General features: G+C 40.6%; 1 protein-coding gene across 1 annotated transcript in view; it reads right to left on the bottom strand.

Annotated features, from left to right (window-relative positions):
- Nucleotides 1-18,597, bottom strand: part of FBXW8 (F-box and WD repeat domain containing 8) — a 71,344-nt gene that overhangs the window by 17,410 nt on the left and 35,337 nt on the right. Inside the window, exons 7-9 of the mRNA XM_065417962.1 lie at nucleotides 17,308-17,465; nucleotides 8,710-8,906; nucleotides 5,916-6,125 (exon numbers count right to left, since the gene is read on the bottom strand). Coding sequence (XP_065274034.1) covers nucleotides 5,916-6,125; nucleotides 8,710-8,906; nucleotides 17,308-17,465 — 565 coding nt within the window. The remainder of the gene's footprint in view (nucleotides 1-5,915; nucleotides 6,126-8,709; nucleotides 8,907-17,307; nucleotides 17,466-18,597) is intronic.

The raw sequence follows: 18,597 nt of genomic DNA, 5'->3' as shown, positions 1-18,597 counted from the left end.
CTTCAGCAACACAACTCTGCCAATGCACCTGCAACCCCTGCTGTTCCAGTACTGGACCCTTCCTGAGCAGGGACTGCCAATCATCCAGCATTGTGCCAAATTTGATGGTTCTGTGATGTGGACAGATGTCTGCTAGGGACTGGAATGAGGTCAGCAAAACTCATTTAACTTGTGGCTGAAGACTGATGTACAAGTTCAGGGAGCCAGAGGTGAAAGGATTTTGTTTGTCCACTAAACCATCTACCCTATAGAAAAAAACCACTATTTTATCCCCCTTCCTGCCTGATAAAATTAGGATGGGTAATATGAAGGCAAGTTAGTCCTCAAAATGGAATGAATTATTTGCCTGGCTTTGCAGATAATCTCCTTAAATATTCATGATGCATCCTAAGGGCAACATTTTCAAAATCTCAGATACTTGTCTAAGCGTTGTGCCAAGTCTCAATGCAGCCATATAAAAAGCGGCTTGTCGTTTTCATTAGGAAACATAGGTAAAAATATTTTGCATAATTTTTATTAAAAGTTGCAAAAATGAATGGCTCTTTCAATTTAGTAAACAATTTACAAGTTTTCAATGGAAAATCATGGAGGCAGATTCAATTATTCTTGGGCAAGATACTGATTAATTACGTGTGTGTGTGTGTGTCTGTGTGTGTCTGTCTGTGTGTCTGTGTGTCTGTGTGTCTGTGTGTCTGTGTGTCTGTGTGTCTGTGTGTCTGTGTGTCTGTGTGTCTGTGTGTCTGTGTGTGCACACTAAGGTTTTCCTGACTTAAGTCATTCATCTTAGCAGTACTAGGATGTTACTAAAGGTTTGAATTAGAAAGACAATTACAAGGTTTAGAAGGCAGTATCTTGAAAAGGAAGGAAAGACAATTATACATAGGAATCAATACTAAATAACAAAAAAGAACAAGACTATTTTAATAGTGCTTTTCATCCCCAAAGTTACCCCGACACTTTACAATATAAGGCCCAGCTCCTGCAACTGGACCCACTTGGGCAGACACCTGTGCTCATGTGGATCCACTTGCAGGACCTTTCATCCATGACTGAAATGCAATCACTTCCAGGGTGAAACAGCAGCTGTTTAACAACAGGTTAACACGGACCTTACGCAAGTGAAACTGCATGGAGTACTTAGGTAGCCAACGGCAAAAGTAAATGTATAGTAAAAGCTAAAACAGTAGCTTTATAAAGCTGGCCAGCAGGCCTCAGGATGCCAGCTCCAATGCCATCATTGAAAAGGAGCAGAAACAGGGGGATTAAAAACAGGCCAGTTTATTAGTACGCTGATTTTAAAGCTGACATGTAAAGAAAAAACAATGGGCTTGTGTTTCTTTGCTTTTTAATAATGGATAAAGAAGGCCTAAGAGGTTTTAGGCAAACAAAGTATTTTTTCTACCTTTTAAAAAAAACATTAGAACTTCAGGACTTGCTCACCCTAGAAGACCTGGTAACCAAAGGCCTAGTGAAACTGACACCAGAAGAGAGACTGAAAGCTAATCAAATAAGAAAGGAAGTGAATTTTGGTCAAACATCTTTTTAAAGAATGGCCCTCCCCCCCATATGCACAGAACCAAAGCCACCCCTGGTTTAAGTCTACTGACATTAATGGAGTTACAGCAGGGATGAATTTGACCCATTATGCTTAAAACCATTACTCACACCTCTGAATTCCATGGACTGTGGAGCACTCTGGCCGTGTCTCGATATTTCAAGGATACAGTATTTCTGGAAAGCAGTACATTCTGCATTGGCCTGTTAGTGCCAAAAGGTTCAATATTAAATTTTTTTTTAACATTGAGCAACTAGTGTGTGGCCAAAAATACTCCACTAACAAAAATTGCCACTAGCTAATAATTTATAGTATACTGCACATGAAACAAAATGGGATGCAGCTTTTACATTGGAATGCTGTAGCTATTAGAAAACAGCACTGGAATTCACTATCAATGTGTTTCTGAGATCTAAAGCTCTTCTAGACGCAGACCATCAACTTGTGACTCAAGTAATCAACCGATGCAAAGTCCCTTCACGTCTGTGTGTGGGGAATAATTATCATAATAGACATTAGTAATTAATTTCCGGCGTGATGTCAGCTGGTGTAGCAATGCCAAGCAAGCGTCCTTGTCAAACATACCCCTGCCGTCTGGACTACTTCAGTCACATTGCCCTGATTAGGATGCGCGCTGATGCACTGCTTAATACAATCTGCCATCAAATGCCAAATACTTCAGAACTAAATTAGGAAATATGTCCGACTCCACAGAATGATGCTAAGGACTCTAAGTGGATTTCTCTATTCCTTTATGAGGCACAAAGGCGATAGCCAATGTAATGGTCTTGAATGAGGCAATTCTATCCTCTAACCCCCCACCTCTGCAGGGAAAAATATTGGATTAGGATGGCAAAGGATTTAATAAGGACAGTACGGCCTCATAGCATCTCTCACCCCTAGAGGTATTTATGGCTCTTTCAGTGTTTCATGTGTGAAAAGGGAACTTTAAGGGGAGTTTAGATGCAGATTTACATCAACAGTGGAACTAGACCGAAAGAAAGCTGCCCCATTCTATTTGGTTGTCAAATGGGGAAAAGTGATAGAACTGCACTTGTGCACCACTTGCCACAGTTCCCATCCCAGCAACAACCCCTTTGCTCCATGCCCCACCTTCCCTTCCCCCAGGGGTTGCTGTTCCCCTTTTCCCCTTTCCTACAGCTCACTACAAACCTGAGTAGGAGTAATGCGATGAAATTAATCTGTGGAAAATTTAGACAGGAAAAAGAACCAGGAAAGATTTCTTAACAATGAGATCTATTAACTGAGGAACAACATCCATGGGGAAGTGACAGAAACCCCATTGCCTGAGTCATTTAAAACGGTACTGGGAAAAGCCCTAGACACTAGGCTATGTAAGGTATAATCTGTACACTGCCAGTGAGATGGAATTAATACCTAATAGGTCTTTTCAATCTAACTTCTGTGATATTCAACCACAATGAACACACACAGTAGCTGGATGTTTCCAATAAAGACATCAGCATTAAAATAATTTAAAACATTTAATTGGTCTTCGTGCAGTTTCAGAATTAACACTCCATTGAGATGAATGAGGCAATTCACACTATTCAGAGCTACTGTTTCAGTCTGTCTGCAGACTCTGGAAGACAGCCCCTGTTCTGATTCACATTTGGAAAAAAAAATACCATCAGAAGAACTAGAAGCTTTTTTCCCAGTGAAAGTTTAAATTCTACAGTAAAATATTTGACATATTATGCCCACACTGCAACACAACGTTTCTGTGGTGCGTATGTCCAGTGGACTAATCTAGACACTAGGTCAAGAAAAAAAAATCAATATTTTATGATGTAGCGAATGACACATGTCAATCTCACTGAAAAATTAAAAGCTTGCCCTGTTAAATCTCAATAATTTTAAAAGCTGTAGAGCTTGCCTGAGCCATCAGCTTTTTAAGCATAGATTCAGTACAGTTGCAAAAACGGAATCTGCAGCTTATCAACTCTGCCACTGCCAAAAGACGCTTATGAAGGTAGCAAAATGCAGAAGGCTTCAGACATATGAAGATTATTTATCCATCCCCCTAAAGCAACATCTCACCATTCTTACAGGCTTGGAAGTAACTTAGCTCAAATACTGAAGTGAAAAATAATAGCATTCTCCAAGGATTGCACAAACAGGGTTTGACTCATTACTTAGGATGCCTCAGGTAGATTTATTTTGGAAAAGAAAACAATTCCACCTAGATGACTGAAGCAGTAGAAGATACAAATCTCTCTCTTGCAGCTGGGGAGTAGCAAATAGAATACTTACAGAAGCTAGCATGAGCCTTTTGACCAAGGGCATGTCTACACATACAGCAGTGCAGCTGCACTGATGCTCTATGCCGATGGGAGAGAGCTCTCCCGTTGGCATAATAAAACCACCTCCGCGAGCGGCGGTAGCTATGTTGGCAGGAGAAGCTCTCCCGCCGACATAGCGCTGTCCAAACCGGTGCTTATGTCGGTGTAACTTACGTCGCTCAGGAGGGTACTTAAATTACCAAAGTGCTGGCATTTCCTCATTTTATGCTCACTGAAAGAAATACTGACAGTTCACGTAAGCCTCAGAGCAGTGTGTTAAGAAACTGACCTCCCACTCCATCCACACAGAGCAAAAAAAAATAAAGAATTCTTTTGGCTTTTGTTAATTGTACAAAGGGACCTGGGTTTTCCCATTTGAAGTTCTGACTAAGAACCACTCAGTGCCAACTGGCAAAGAGTTCAATGTTCTGTAACAGCAACTCCTACTAAGCCCGATAAACTCACTACATCTAACACACTGCTGTCATAGTATTTATCTATAAAGACTGTCATGTGAGATCTTAAATGAAAGCCAGGATCATGCTGGTCATTAATATAATTGTAAAATGTACATATTGATTATATTTAAAAGTTATATCTGTATACTGAAAATGTGTCCTTATAGTCTCTATCAAGATATGATTTCCCACCAGAGGTGAAGAACTGATTTTGCCAGACAAAGGGATGTATGTTTCTATGTCTGCCAAGGTTCATATGTAGATAAAGCACTGTAAGCCAAACACAATAGGACCTATATTTGCATTTCAGGTCAACAGAAAGATATGACAACAACTCGGAGCCAGCATACCGGAGAACAAACTCTGGGGTCAAAACTATGAGTTTGGAGAAATATAAGGAGAAGCAAAAACCATTTTGGTATCCATTTACTGAGGATACCCTCTGTAGGGTGTGGGGATATTCCTGAAAACTTGGATCCTGGTACTGACTGAAAACCAGTAGCTCTCAAAGGATTGAATTCTTAGGAGAGAATCTACTTTATAAAATAGGAAAGGTATGGGTTTTTTAATGTGTATACCAGATGCAAAGCGGAGATCTCCAGAGACAATCTGGGTACACTGAAAAAACTTTGGGGAAACTGGCAGTTTATTGCATCACTGCCACCATTTGGAATTACAAACTGTGACTCACCTGTGCATCTATTTTACCTGCTTTAACCTCTCAATAACTCTCATTTCCTTTTCTTCGCTAATAAACCTTTAGTTAGTTTACGACAGAATTGGCTACCAGTGTTGTCTTTGGTGTGAGATCTAGCATGCAACTTGACCTGGATGAGCGACTGGTCTCTTGGGACTGGGAGTAACCTGATGTAGTGTGATTTTTGGTTTAAGTTACCTTTTATCACAAAGTCCAGTTTGTTTGGGTGGCAAGATAGAATAGAGAGTCTAAGGGGATGGTCTATGACTCCACGATAAAACTGGTATAGTGGTCCAGGAGTTCACATTTGTCACTGGCTTGGTGAAATCTAATTATAGAACATACCACCAGTTTGGGGTGTCTGCCCTGTTTTCTGACCATCTGCCCTGAGGCAGGCACTCATAGTCATGAGCCACTCCTCACAGCGTGACAATACCGGTTCTGCTTCCACTCATTATTCTTTCTCGGTATCTCTTAAATCTTAATCTTTATTAATAAAAAGCATTTGTTTTCACTACAAGTAGATTACAGTGCTATTATAAAGGACCCGATCCAAGTTGTGCCAGTCAAGCTGTGTGTACACTGTCTTGTTGGGGGCAGCTTACCTGGTAATTACTATGAGTATCCAGTGATGGGCTGGAGACTGCAGGGAGCGCTCCGAGGACACGGGGGTTAGAGTGTACCTAGCAATAGCCTGTACCATGACGGTGAGGTCTGTGGAAACCTGCAAGTCAGTGCTTGTGGGGCCAGAGACCGCTGGTTTCAGCAAGCTGAACCACACCAGACTGTTACACGCTAAGGTGAGGTAGTGATCAGGTGCCTCACAACCTTGAGTACCCCGGGGAAGCGACAAAGAAATTTACTGTTATATGACTCAAATACCTTGCTTGCTACTTAAATACCTTGTTGGTCTCATTCAACAGCCAGCCAAAGCCTTTTACTCCAAAGGCTGCCTCACTGGCAGATACATCTAGACATGTGACAGGCTGGCCATATACAGAATGGAGAACTTTGCCCGACTCTTCTGCTTTCAGGAGGTAGACCATATCTTCAGCAGCTGCTATAGTCACTGGACTCCCAACAACATCTGGAACCAGGTGGAGAAAGTTGACCTAAAACAGCACAGACATTTCTTAGTTTTTTACACTTTAGTTGAAAATTCCTTTACATTGTCATCAGAAATACACAGCATGGCCATATGCTAAACAGGGCTCTTTAAAAAAATGAATTAACACACAGCTCCATAGGTGGCTACTATCTAAAACCACCTTCTTGGAACCAAGATTTATTTATTTATTTATTTTTTTAATGGTGTTTGATTTTTGGTCTATTTGAATTTTGGAGGTTTGACTCCTACAACAGAATACTATTACACATAACACCTTTCATCTAAGACTCTCAGGATGTGCACATTTATTAAAGAAGAAGAATTATTCATTAAAGAATTATTCATTAAGTCTCATAACAGGCCTAGGAAATAGGTACACATGTGACACAAAAGCCCACTGGTGCCAACAGGTTCACTGTTGTGTAACAGCAACTCCTACCGGGTCTGAAAAACTCACTTCACCTAGCACACCACTTTCACAGTGTTTATCCATAAATGATGTCAAGTGAGGTCTCTAATAAAAGCTTATGTCATACTGATCCTCATAATCATTTGAGATGTATGGATGGATGACACCGAAAGGTTTTAAAGTCTGTCATCAACCAAAGAGAAAAACAGGTTTCTTCTAGACAGTAGGTAAAACATGTATCTGTCAAAATGTAAATTAACCATTGTAAGCTACTACAATGGAAGCCCCATTTACATGTGAAGTCAACAAGGGGATGGGAAATCAACTGGGAGACAAGACTGAAGACTGAACCACAGGGGGTTGCCTTGTCTCTGGGGTCAGACAAAGAACTTTGGGGAACATAAGAGAAAGGCAAAAAGATATTTTTTTTCCCTGCACCTGGGGAATTAAATGGACAGCACTTTTACATTCATGAAAACAAGCTCTTAACCAAGCTCAGCTGAAATGTTGCAAAAGACATTTAGGGTGAGAGAAGTTTCTTTAGACAGATGATTAGCCTGTTAAAGTTAAGTTTAGTCTCTAAGATCAGTGTTATGATTTTGTTTTATGTGTTACCTTTCCGCTTCCATTATCCTTACTCACCATCTCTTAAATCTTAACCTTTGATAATAAACTTACGATTGGTTTCACTATAAATCTATCTCAGTACTGTGATGTTACAAAGGAGCTGATCCTGAATTGAACCAAAAAGACTGATAAGTACACAGTTCCTCTGGGGACAGCTGACCTGGTATTTCTGTCAGTGTTCAGTGGATAAGGGGCTGGATACTGCAGGGGAACGCTTCAAACGGCCTCAGGAACTGTGTTGCACCTACTATTACCCTGCAAGGCAAAGTCAGGGCTGGCAGAGCCCAGCGGAGATTGTTTGGGTGGCTAACAGACTGGAGGTGTCAGGGAGTTACCCAGGTAAGCACAAGCGAGTCTCTTTCCTGCTGGAGGCAAGGGGGTAAAGAGGTGACTCTCAGTTCTGGGCACCTCAAGAACTATCACCACATATTAACAGAGTCATTTTACAGATGGGGAAACTGAAGCAACACGAGGTTACATCAGGTGACCTGCACAAGGTCACAGTAAGTCAATGGAAGAGCCAGGAACGGAGCCCTGACTTTCAGTTCCCTGCTAGAACCACTAAGACCACAGAAACTTTGCTAGGTTAAAGTAATGTGCTGGTGAAACTGGTGAGGGGTTCTCAACCTGGGGGTCACGCTCAGGTGTGGGGGATCATGGTCACTCTGCTTTTCCTATACTGCTAAATGGGAGAGGGGTTGCTGGTATTACATACAGAGGAAGGGGAAAGAATACTGAAGATGGATATCTTTCTGTATATCCACAGAAATAAACATGATGGAGCACTTCACAACTACATGACAGGGTGACCCAGTTCCAATGGAGTTCTTTCTTTGATGTTTTAATATTTTACTAGAAAACGTGTCAAAATTGTTGGCTTCTTTGTTCTGTTTTTAAGTATTCTACGGATATTTCCATTTAGAAGATGGGGAAGTCGTATTAGGGTTTGTTTAATCAGAGCTCTACAGCCATTCGTTGTACAGTGAGTTTTCTTGTACTGATCAGATATCAGAAGATTTATACTTTAATACGCTCACTTCCTCCCTCACACCATTTAACAGACTTGGCCCATAATAAACTTTGGATTTTTAAAAAAAGAGAAAATAGCCTCAGCACTCCATAGACAGAAGGTGTAATCTAAAGAAGCTGTGCAACCAGTTACAGCTTCGCAAGTGACAGCATTAGCTAGCTTGTGATATCCTGCCTCAGAACTAATCAGCTAGTGTTGATCTGAAATTCTATGTGAGAAAACCTTGATCTACAAATGAGCCAACTTAGTTTAATGTTGACAAAAAATAATTAAAAAACAACAAAACCTCCCACACCATATGGGCTCAGCTTCATTTTCACTTGTGGTTTAGGCCAGGATTTCATCCTAGCTCTTCAGGGATGAAAGACCTGCATTAACTCACTGCAATACCAGCTAGCTGCTAATGCTCTCACATAGTTCATGCAACATCCTTTTAAGGTCATTGTAAGATCCCGCTTGGCCAGGAAGAATTAGGAGATCTGGAACACCTGGAACCAAACTGACCAGCCGGAAAATACTCACCAATTTCTGGATTTCAAACTGTGCAGTAGTTTGCCAGTATCCCCTGTCATCAGGGCTTTCCACCTTGACCTGGAAGCCAGATGCAGTTGCTATGGCTGCTCCCTCCAAGCCAAGGGCCAAAGCCTGTATCCTTTGATTGTGCTGGTAATGATGGATAGGTTCACGCCCTATCATGAGACTCCAAACATTAATAGTCCCTGCATATAAAAGGCAAAACAAATGATTCTGTGTTACCCTATTTCATAAACAAAAGTAGCTTGAGGATGGCAGTGTCTGTGTATTAGTGAATTAGGTTGGTACACAGGAGGCAGGTTCTGGAGCACCTTCAGGACTCACTCCCTACGGCCACTAGAGCTCCAGCACACTGCAACGTAGTGCAGAGTGGGCTCTAGTGTGGGTAATAACTGTTCTTTCCCTGATCAAGTCTTACATTGTGACTTTCAGAGAACATTGGAATGTGCTTTAACCCTGCTCCTCTCAATGCACCAGGGATGGAACAAACCATGCGCAAGAACACAAGGAGTTCCAAAAAAGAGTTGCGAATATAAGACTTATCTACTGTACACTTACCCTCACTTAATGGCAAGGAACTATTAAGGAGAAGCCAGGTTAAATGCTTCAAATGACCTCCCCCTCACATTCTCTCACTCAAAGTGTCTTTGCATAGTTTTGGACTGTGCACAAAGGGACAGGATGGGAGATTTCAGTGCCCTTCAAAAAGTGGAATCGAGGGTCTGATCCTAGCAGGGCAGTTACATATAGCTTGCAACCAACACGTAAATTCCAAATCTTGATGTTTCAGAGAATGGGGGAAATGCAGAGAAGATTATCATTTTTTGAAAGCTAAAGAGCACAGTATCCCAGGCTAGGGAAAAGGAATGTTGCTCCTTTCAGTGGTACAGATCAGTGGGTAACAGGTTGGCAATTGCACTGGCTTGTGGCATAAATCAAAAGAATTCCACTTAAAAAGTAAAGTACATAAAGTCAAGCGCTTTGATTTCAATTTACAAGAGTAAACTGGAGTTATTAGCGTACTACAGATCAGCAGGGCTGAACACACAAAGTGAGTTAGAGCTCACTCCCAAGCTACCCCTGCATTGAAACGGAGCAGCAATTCTTCAGCCTGACAGACAGGATCAGAGCTGGAGAAGCCTTCCCTCTACTTGAGCATGGCCATTAATGATGAAATGATTAATGGTGGCTACTACTTCAAAAGGAGACATAAAAGCTCTGACAAGCAGCTGTGGACAGGCACCCATGCCAGTTTGCAAACGCCTCTCCTGCGTCCCAAAGGAGGCAAAGCGAGAGTGTGGTAATGAAACTGCTCATAGTGGAAATGGTATCTAAATGAGTTTAAATTGATTTATGTTTGCTTTTGTAAAGATTATTTGGTATCTTGAAAGTGCTACCACTATAAAATAATGCAGACAATCCTTAAGGCCTCTGTCTAATGGCACTCCCGGAGAATATTTATATTCTTCGTCATGGGAATGAGAACCATAATGGAGACCATTTTTGTTTTATTAGGGATGCATATTTAAATTAATCTGCTATTTGCCTAAATAGTTAGCAGCCTCTGTTTGTGTGCCCAAAGCCAAAACTGCAATTAGGCTTCCATTAAAAAAATAAGTCCCAACTAAAACTGTCCCGGTGGAGTCGTAAGGGCTCAGAGCAGAACTTTCCAAAACTACTTCTTAGCCTAATGGTAATTATGTTAATTGCTTGAAAGGTAAATAACTGCTGAACTGGTTTTGAAGAATAGAACGTTAGCACATGCCACATGCACACCCATGCTTAAAACAAGTTAACAGGTTTAAATGGATGGTGTAGACTATTGTTTGCTTTGGGGACTGTAGCTTGTGCATCATAGACACTTAAGGCTTTTGTGATTTTTGGTTACCTCACTCTATAGTGGACAGCAGGTCCACATCTCCCAACTGGGCTGAAGTCTGATCTCAGGCACTTTAGATCAGCTACTGAGTACACCAATATTGTGCTTAGTTAAGTTTTCAAGAAAGGAAGAGGTACATATTTCTGAGTATCCAAATTAGACCTTTAATTAGATCTAATCGGTTTCATTTGTAAACTTATCTAGGCAGGGCCCTGTGTTCATATTTTTCTGCTGAAAACCTACTCCACTTTTAGCACTCTACAAACAAGAGCACTGAAATACTAGTCAGAGAAGAGTATAAAACAGAAAGAGAGTGAATTGCTTCTCACTCCATAAAATAAATGTTTTGCCTTAAACTTGGGGGTTTCTGCAAGACAGCGTGAAGTAAGCCCACCACACAGAAGCCTGTTCTATCCCATGAATAAAATGGAGAACTCTGGGATTCAGTGTTTTGGTCTCAGAGTTTGAGAAGCAAAAACCATTTCATTAAAATGTGTATGGCACATGGTATCCATTAAAACCGGAAAAGGAGCTCGGATTATGAGCTGCAATTAAACATACATAGTATAAAAACAATCTCATGTAACTAATCATCAATGTACATAGCATTTTACCAAATATTTAAAAGACAAAGTCCCTGCCCCAAGACACTTACATTTCAAGTCAGAAAAATAAAATGCACAGAATACCAGTTCCAGCACAAGGAGATATGCAGACATCATTGGTAAGATCAGAGAATGAAGGTTTTGTGAAGATACGGGATTCCAGGTTTGCTTTAAACTGTCAAGCCAAGAACAGAAGATGACAGAGGCAGCAGTTCGGAGGATGAATGCAGAATAATATAGGGAGCAAGAGCTGACTAGTATTTTCTTTCATTAGGAGTGAATTGAATATCATCTGTGTGTGTGATGTCTGAGAAACATGTATAGGGCTTGCTTGGTTCCAGGGAACAGTTAGAAAACGCTTCCCTCAGGGGCACCAACAGGTATGGATTATACAAGCTCTAAACAGGCGTTGCTATGAAGCAAAGAAATGGGAGCGCAGGTCCTTCCACTCCAAAGCACCAGAAAATTTATTAATTAATGGGCAAGTCAGCCTTTGCTTTATTCACTCACATTGTATTTGATAGGACAAAATGGGGAAAAGCCATTTTTATAGTTGAAATTATATCTGCTGAGATGATACACATTGTAAAGAAATATTTTTTTAAAAAAAATATTAAAGCATAGGATTTGCCAGGTTGGATGAGATCATTGATCTACCCAGTCTGTCTTCCTGCCTCCAGTAGTGGCCAATATTTCATTCCCACACAAAAAGCTTTGCTAAGGTGAAGTTAAGGTTGCAAGCACATAGCAGTGTTTGAGCACATATTAACTTCCAAGAACATTACAGTTTAAAAAATAAAAATCCATCAAATGTTAGAAATACACAAAATTGTGAGTAAGAATGGCACTTCCACAGCAAGCCAGAGTCACACCACAACCTTAACTCTGCTCCAGTGGAGCTGTGACAGTTCAGTATTCTCAGACTGACTGAGAAACTACTGCATACTTACTTTCCTTTTTGGCTTAAGGAGACAGATGTTCAGTTGGATTGTCTAAGTGCGAGTAGTCAGTTAAGAGCAAGATAGCGTAGCTGTTGATTTGTGATATTACAATCACTGCACTTGCACTTCCCGATGATCACTTAGTATTAACATCCACTTGCAGCATTATGCCTCAGACTGTAAGCTATTTGGGGCACAGACTGTCTTTTACTCTGTGTCTGTACAGGGCCTCACACGATGCAGCCCTGATTGAACCAGACAACTACATAGGTTTTTCCCTGAGTAAGAATTTGAGTGAGATGCTCCCCATTAGCAATGGAAGCTTCCCACGCAACTAGTTTTATATTTAGTTTCACATATATGTGTCTCTGGTGCCAAGTACGATGCTTTACCACCATATTAATCTGAACTGTTTTCATATCAATGCTCTAATTTCATGACATGGTAGGCCTGCATAAGCAGACATGCAAAATGCTTAGCTACATTTTTACGTGTTACATTGCAACTATCTGCCAGTGTGGGCTTGTCTATGCCGGCAGAGCCCCCTAGTGGAGATGCAGCATAAGCTGATAGCAGTTCTGCCGACATAGCTACACCACCTCCCCAAATGACATTAGCGAAGCTTACAAAAGCGCTCTGTTGTTGGCACAGTTTTATCTTCACAAAGGGCTTTGCTGGCATAGCTATGTTGGCTAGAGACTGATTTTTTTCCACAGTCGTAGCTGATATAGCTATGCCAGCAAAACTTTGTAGCGTAAACTCAGCTGAAACCAGTGTGTGTTGCATCTCCTTGTTAGTAGCTAATCAAAATAGGGGATAACTGCCTACTACTGCTACCAGCTAATAGTTAACACATTAGTTTAAGTGGAAATGGACTGTGATTAAATCTGATGATACCGGGTTGAAATACTGCTTGATGACCCATGCTGGGGGTTCACTTAATCAGCTCTTCCTCATTAAGACAATACTGCGCAGCTAGTGGTTGCTGGTAAGGCCAGTCTAAATGTACATTATCTGCAAGGATCAAAGCAAGAAAATCATCCATATGATTCCATTTTAGAACAGGGAACCTGGACATTGCGGTGGTGGGGATCTTATTCTCTCACTTCAGCTTCAAAGCAACGCAGCCATGTGGGACTGCCGGAGCCAATGTGATTTACAGGGTGGTTTTTTTGGGGAGGCTGGAGGGAGAGGTTTTAAATGCAATTGTTCCTGTTAATTCTCATCTATTCTGTTTAGGAGCCCAACTCCCACCTTTCCTATCCTGATCCAAGTTAATTTAATGTAAAACTTCTCATTTTTAAACACTATATTTTATTTTCAATAGGAGAAAACAGGAAAAAATACAAACTGAAAACTCATGTTATTATCTGGAATACTAGCTATACTATCTACAAGTATGATATTGCCTGAAATTATAGGGAAATAAACCATTAATGAAACATGGGTTTTTTTTAAAAACAGAACTGGCCTGAAGTCTCAAACTTGTTATCTTGAATCCTAGACTTTTGCCAAAAAACACTCGTAGCCTGAAATGATAAACAGCAAGATCAGATATCATTCAGACTACTAGGGCTAGAAATTAACATTGAATACAATTGGAAAGTTAAGATTCTCATCATGGCTCAGTGAATAAGGCATAGAACTAGAAGTAAGAAAACTTGGATTCCGTTCCCAGCTCTGTGACTCGTTGGAGTCAATAAACTATTCCTTATCTCCTTTTTCCCATTTGTAAAATGGTTATAATTATACTTACCCCTTTACTTGGCAACTGCAAAATAGAAGTGACCTTGGCCAAATGTTCAGCAGAGAAAACTTGAAATTTCAGTTAATTTCAAATCATCAAAACGTGTGTCTTATTTGTAAAGTGTAAAATCAAAGTTCAATTTACATACCTTTTACCAATGAAGAGGTACAGTAAATTCACAGCAACATTTACGCAGGCATCCTTCTTCCTTAAAGCGTCTGCAAGCTACACTATTTGGTGTTGTAACTATTTTGTGGCATGTTTGGGAACTTAAAAGTGTGCTACACATAGACCTGTTCACCAGAACACTCCATTTCTGATGTTATAAACACAGGGTGCTTGGTGGAGGAGGGAATGGCTCTGAGAGCCTCTCACTCACCATCTTGCCTACTGAGATATCAGGTTTTCAGTTCAAAAGCAGCGCTGCCTCAATTCCTAATAACAGAGCATGCGTATAAGCAAGTGCATTCTGGTCACTGCAGAAGTCACTTTCGTTTGTTCTATACCAACCTATGACAAGTACTATTAGCTACTGCTGATTAGGTTTCAAAATATTAACATAAATGGGGGCAACATTATTTCCCTTCTATACCCATAGACAAACACAACAGCTTATGTCTTAAAGGTGGTACAAAAAGGATGTTCTCATTTTACACCATAGAAAGTTTCCAAGTCAAACTACGAGAATCTGGGGGAAAGGGGGCAGTTTAAGTAGACTTCAGTTCCCCAAAAGCTGTGGCTTACGGCCAAAGTCAGGCAAGCATGGAGCAGATGGAGTCCTGGCAAGGCCGCTACTGTCCCTGCATTAGCAGCATCTGCTCATTACCCAGAACCCTCGCCTGCTTTATCTAATGCTCCAGGAAAAGCATTTTGATTTGATTCATTTCAGTACGGTAACGTGCAACACAATTAGCGGTAAAATCAAATTGGAGGACTGCCAATGCTGACAATAGGAAACAAGGAAGAAGAAATACGAGGCCAGTGGGTTGGAATTCAAAAACCACAACTGTGGATCAAGTTGCCAAATCTCATTGCCCCAGGTGTACATATAGTGTGCCTACTGGGTACAGAGAGTGGAGGATAGAACTTACATTTTCTCCCACTACAGTTTTTCCATCTACCTTTCCTTGCATCTGGTTCCTCTGTGGTTGACTCCCATTGAATACCCCAGGGGTGCAGTCACCAGGACTCTCAATTCAACTTTTCTTCAGTGCAGTCACAGCCAGAGTATACCACAGCATGCAGGCACAAATTACTGACAGCCTCCATACAAGATGAACCCTTTGCTTGCTATATTTCGTATGCCTTAGGAACTATTAGCAACTGCTGAACTGTAATAAAAAAAATATATATGGAGATATACCTATCTCATAGAACTGGACGGGACCTTGTAAGGTCATTGAGTCCAGCCCCCTGCCTTCACTAACAGGACCAAGTACTGATTTTGCCCCAGATCCCTAAGTGGCCCCCTCAAGGATTGAACTCACAACCCTTGGTTTAGCAGGCCAATGCTCAAACCACGGAGCTATTCCTCCCCCCAGGTCACTAATACATAGTGCTATCAGCAGATGTTGAATGAGCAGAATCTGCCTGTTAGTTCTTCCATGCAATCAGATGTCAGGGACATCACTGCTTGAGTTCTGTTGAACTGGGAGAAACTGATGTTATCTCAAGAAGTCTGCTAGCCATGGATTCTTTGCCTGACAACACCACCTCCAACACTATGGTGTTTGTTTTCTCTATATTAGTCAAACGTACAAAACGAAAGGAAGAAAAAGCTGGAAAAGTACAACAACAAAAGGCACACACTAATTCAGGAAGTTTTTATCATTTAGATAAAAAAATAATTCTCTCCACTAAACTGTAATTTTCATTCATGTTAGTAAACAACTGCAAAACAATAAAACATGCTAGTGCATATGGAAACTAAGCTATTTTGACTGAGGCTCTCAAATCAGAATAATCACTGACCTGTCACAAAATCCATTAAGCAATATGCCCAGCAGAGTTAAGACATACAGGTTTACTCATGACAGTAACTTATTCTCTCATTGTAACACTCAGTTCAACACAACGACCATGAGACAAGCAGATAATTAGACTTTTAGTCACTGGAAAGACTAAAACACAAACTAATATAAAACCAGAGAACTCTGCTCTCTTCACTGCTTGCACAAACTGGATAGAAAGCCAGAGATCAAACCACCTTATGCTATAATATCCAGTGACTTAAATGACCAAGCTCAATTTATAGATGTTAATCACAACAGAATGGCTGCTGTGAGGAAATATTCCATTAACAGTTTCTGGTGACAATAAACAATGACAGAGTTCACACTGCAACAAATACTATAATCAAAATACTTTGTTTCTATCAGAGGTTTTGCTTGTTTGTTCTTAAAAAAAAATTAAAAATAAATATATAGATTTGATTTGGCTGTCATACTTCGTTTTTGTTCCCATCTGCCAGCTGGTGACATTACAGTGCATCAAAATCAGCACTAATACCACAGAGCTCTGTAACTTTAACAGGTTTTGGTTCTGACAAGATGAGAGGAATAGGTCTTTTTGATGTCAAATCACATCACAAGTTACATGGAGAATGGAGGATACAATGGTGGTTAGCTTTGCTTGGAATACTCCTACGGCAGAATCCCAATTACTTGAATCCACCTTATCCGAGCCTTCTTTTTTTCATGACCTGCCACCATGTGTCTTTGGTCTAGTCACTCTTTGCCTCAACTCCATATCACTCACACACATCTGATATATCCTAAATAGGAATAGATTGTTAAGATTATATATTCCCATTAAACACACTATTAGGCAATTTTTGTTTTATTTTACAAGTAAGTGTACATGATAAAATAAGCAACTGGTATTGCTTACAAAAAGAAACTTTCCTTCTTAGCCACATATTGTAACCCAACATCAGTGAAAATTACGGTATCAGTAAAGGAAATGTTCTTTACATATACCCTATGTATATTCTATCCAGGGAATTAAGAGTGAAGATGCAGAATTCTGATTAACCAGGCACTGAAAGTTTAGCCATATTCCCATAAACATGCCTCAGGGTGCTCTAAGAAAAACAAGGCTGCAGAAAGAATATTTTACAGCAAACAATTTATTTGCTTAAGACGGCTTGGTTGGATCTCCGCCTGGCATTCAAACCCTGTGCAGCAGTTCCAGTAGGAATTACACATCAGTTTTAATGGGTGCTATGTTCCAATGCCTCCTAATGCATTTATGGTTATTGGCCAACTTTTTCACATAAAAGCAAGCGTGTGTGCAAGCGTGTGTGTATACAGAGGATTATAGGCACACAAAAAGCTGAGCACAGCTGCTTCATTTTTGTAAAGCTTTTGTTAAAAAAAAAAAAAAAAAATAGGGAGGGGAGTTGTGGTTACTTACCATCCTCATAAGCCGCTACAGCCAGAGAGCTGTTTATCCTCACAAAGGAGACATGTGGCTGGGGTCCAGGATCAGCAGAGCCATGCACTGGTTCCAGGATGGGGGCCGTGTAGTCCCAGGTGCGGGTGTCCCACAACCTCACATCTCCCGATGTATATCTGGAAGAGCAGGATGTTATTCATTCCAAAAATATTTGAAAAGATTTGGGGAAAGAGAGATGGGAGTAGGAGAGAAGAAACAAAAAGAGCCTTATAACCAAACCCCACAGCAATGGGACTCATTCTGTTTAAGTCCACTGCATGGCAACATCACTAAGACAACTTAGATACTGAGTCTGATTCTCCTCTCACTTTCTCTGGTTTTATGCTGGCATAATTCCACTGATTTCAATGGAGTTATTCCTAATTTACACCACTGTTCAATACAGAATCAGGTCCATTACAACTTTCAAACAGTCTAGAAATAAATCTATTAAAGTTATCCCCATTGTAGTTATAGAAATATGGCAACAACATACATTAACTTTCTAGAAGGGGTGTAAAGGGAGATGAGCACAGGGGGGGGGGGAAACAAATGAATCAGTGCTCATTATATCACACTATAAATGGCAAAACCTGTATTGTAGCTTATGAATCAACCCTCTTTTGTCCTTAAGTCCTGCCTTCACTGCAAAGGCCATGTACAGAAATTTTTAATCAACAGCAGTATTTTTATACACACAAAGGACTGACACTGAAAACTAATGCTTTTTGTAGGCACAAGCTTTCCAATGCCTCATCCATGCATCAAAGTTGCCCAAGTAAAGTCCCTGAAGGCTAATTGATTTGTTCATACAATTAAGTCCTGCCTTTAGAATCCAGGCAGTGCTGCCTTCTCATGGAAAGCTCTCTTGCTGAAACACGTGCCAATCTCTAGTTTTACTCCATTTAAGAATACAGAAAAACCAAACAGGCCTCTCAGATTACACCGGCCATACCTAATAGATGCATTAAGGCCACAAAACTGAGAGTGGCACAGAACCTGACTTTATAGGGTGTGTTCTAAGGCACTAACCATAAAACTGGGGGTGTGGAGGAAGAGAGTAATGGATGCTGTATGCAGAATGGAACAGTCTGCAGAAAGGATGTAAGAGGACTATCCCACACACCAGCTCCCTTACTACTGGTCAAAGAACAGTATCAAACTGGAATGGAAAAAATAAAGGAACGGTGCATTTTAGTGTTAAATATGGAATCACAGTAGGACTGCAACAGTGAAAGCTCTAAAAAGTTTATTTAGATGCAGATAGTG

This window comes from Emys orbicularis, chromosome 16 (assembly GCF_028017835.1).
Source record: "Emys orbicularis isolate rEmyOrb1 chromosome 16, rEmyOrb1.hap1, whole genome shotgun sequence".
NCBI classification, from domain to species: domain Eukaryota; kingdom Metazoa; phylum Chordata; order Testudines; family Emydidae; genus Emys; species Emys orbicularis.
The sequence above is the reverse complement of the archived record's forward strand: the minus strand, read 5'-3'. Positions and strand labels throughout refer to the sequence as shown.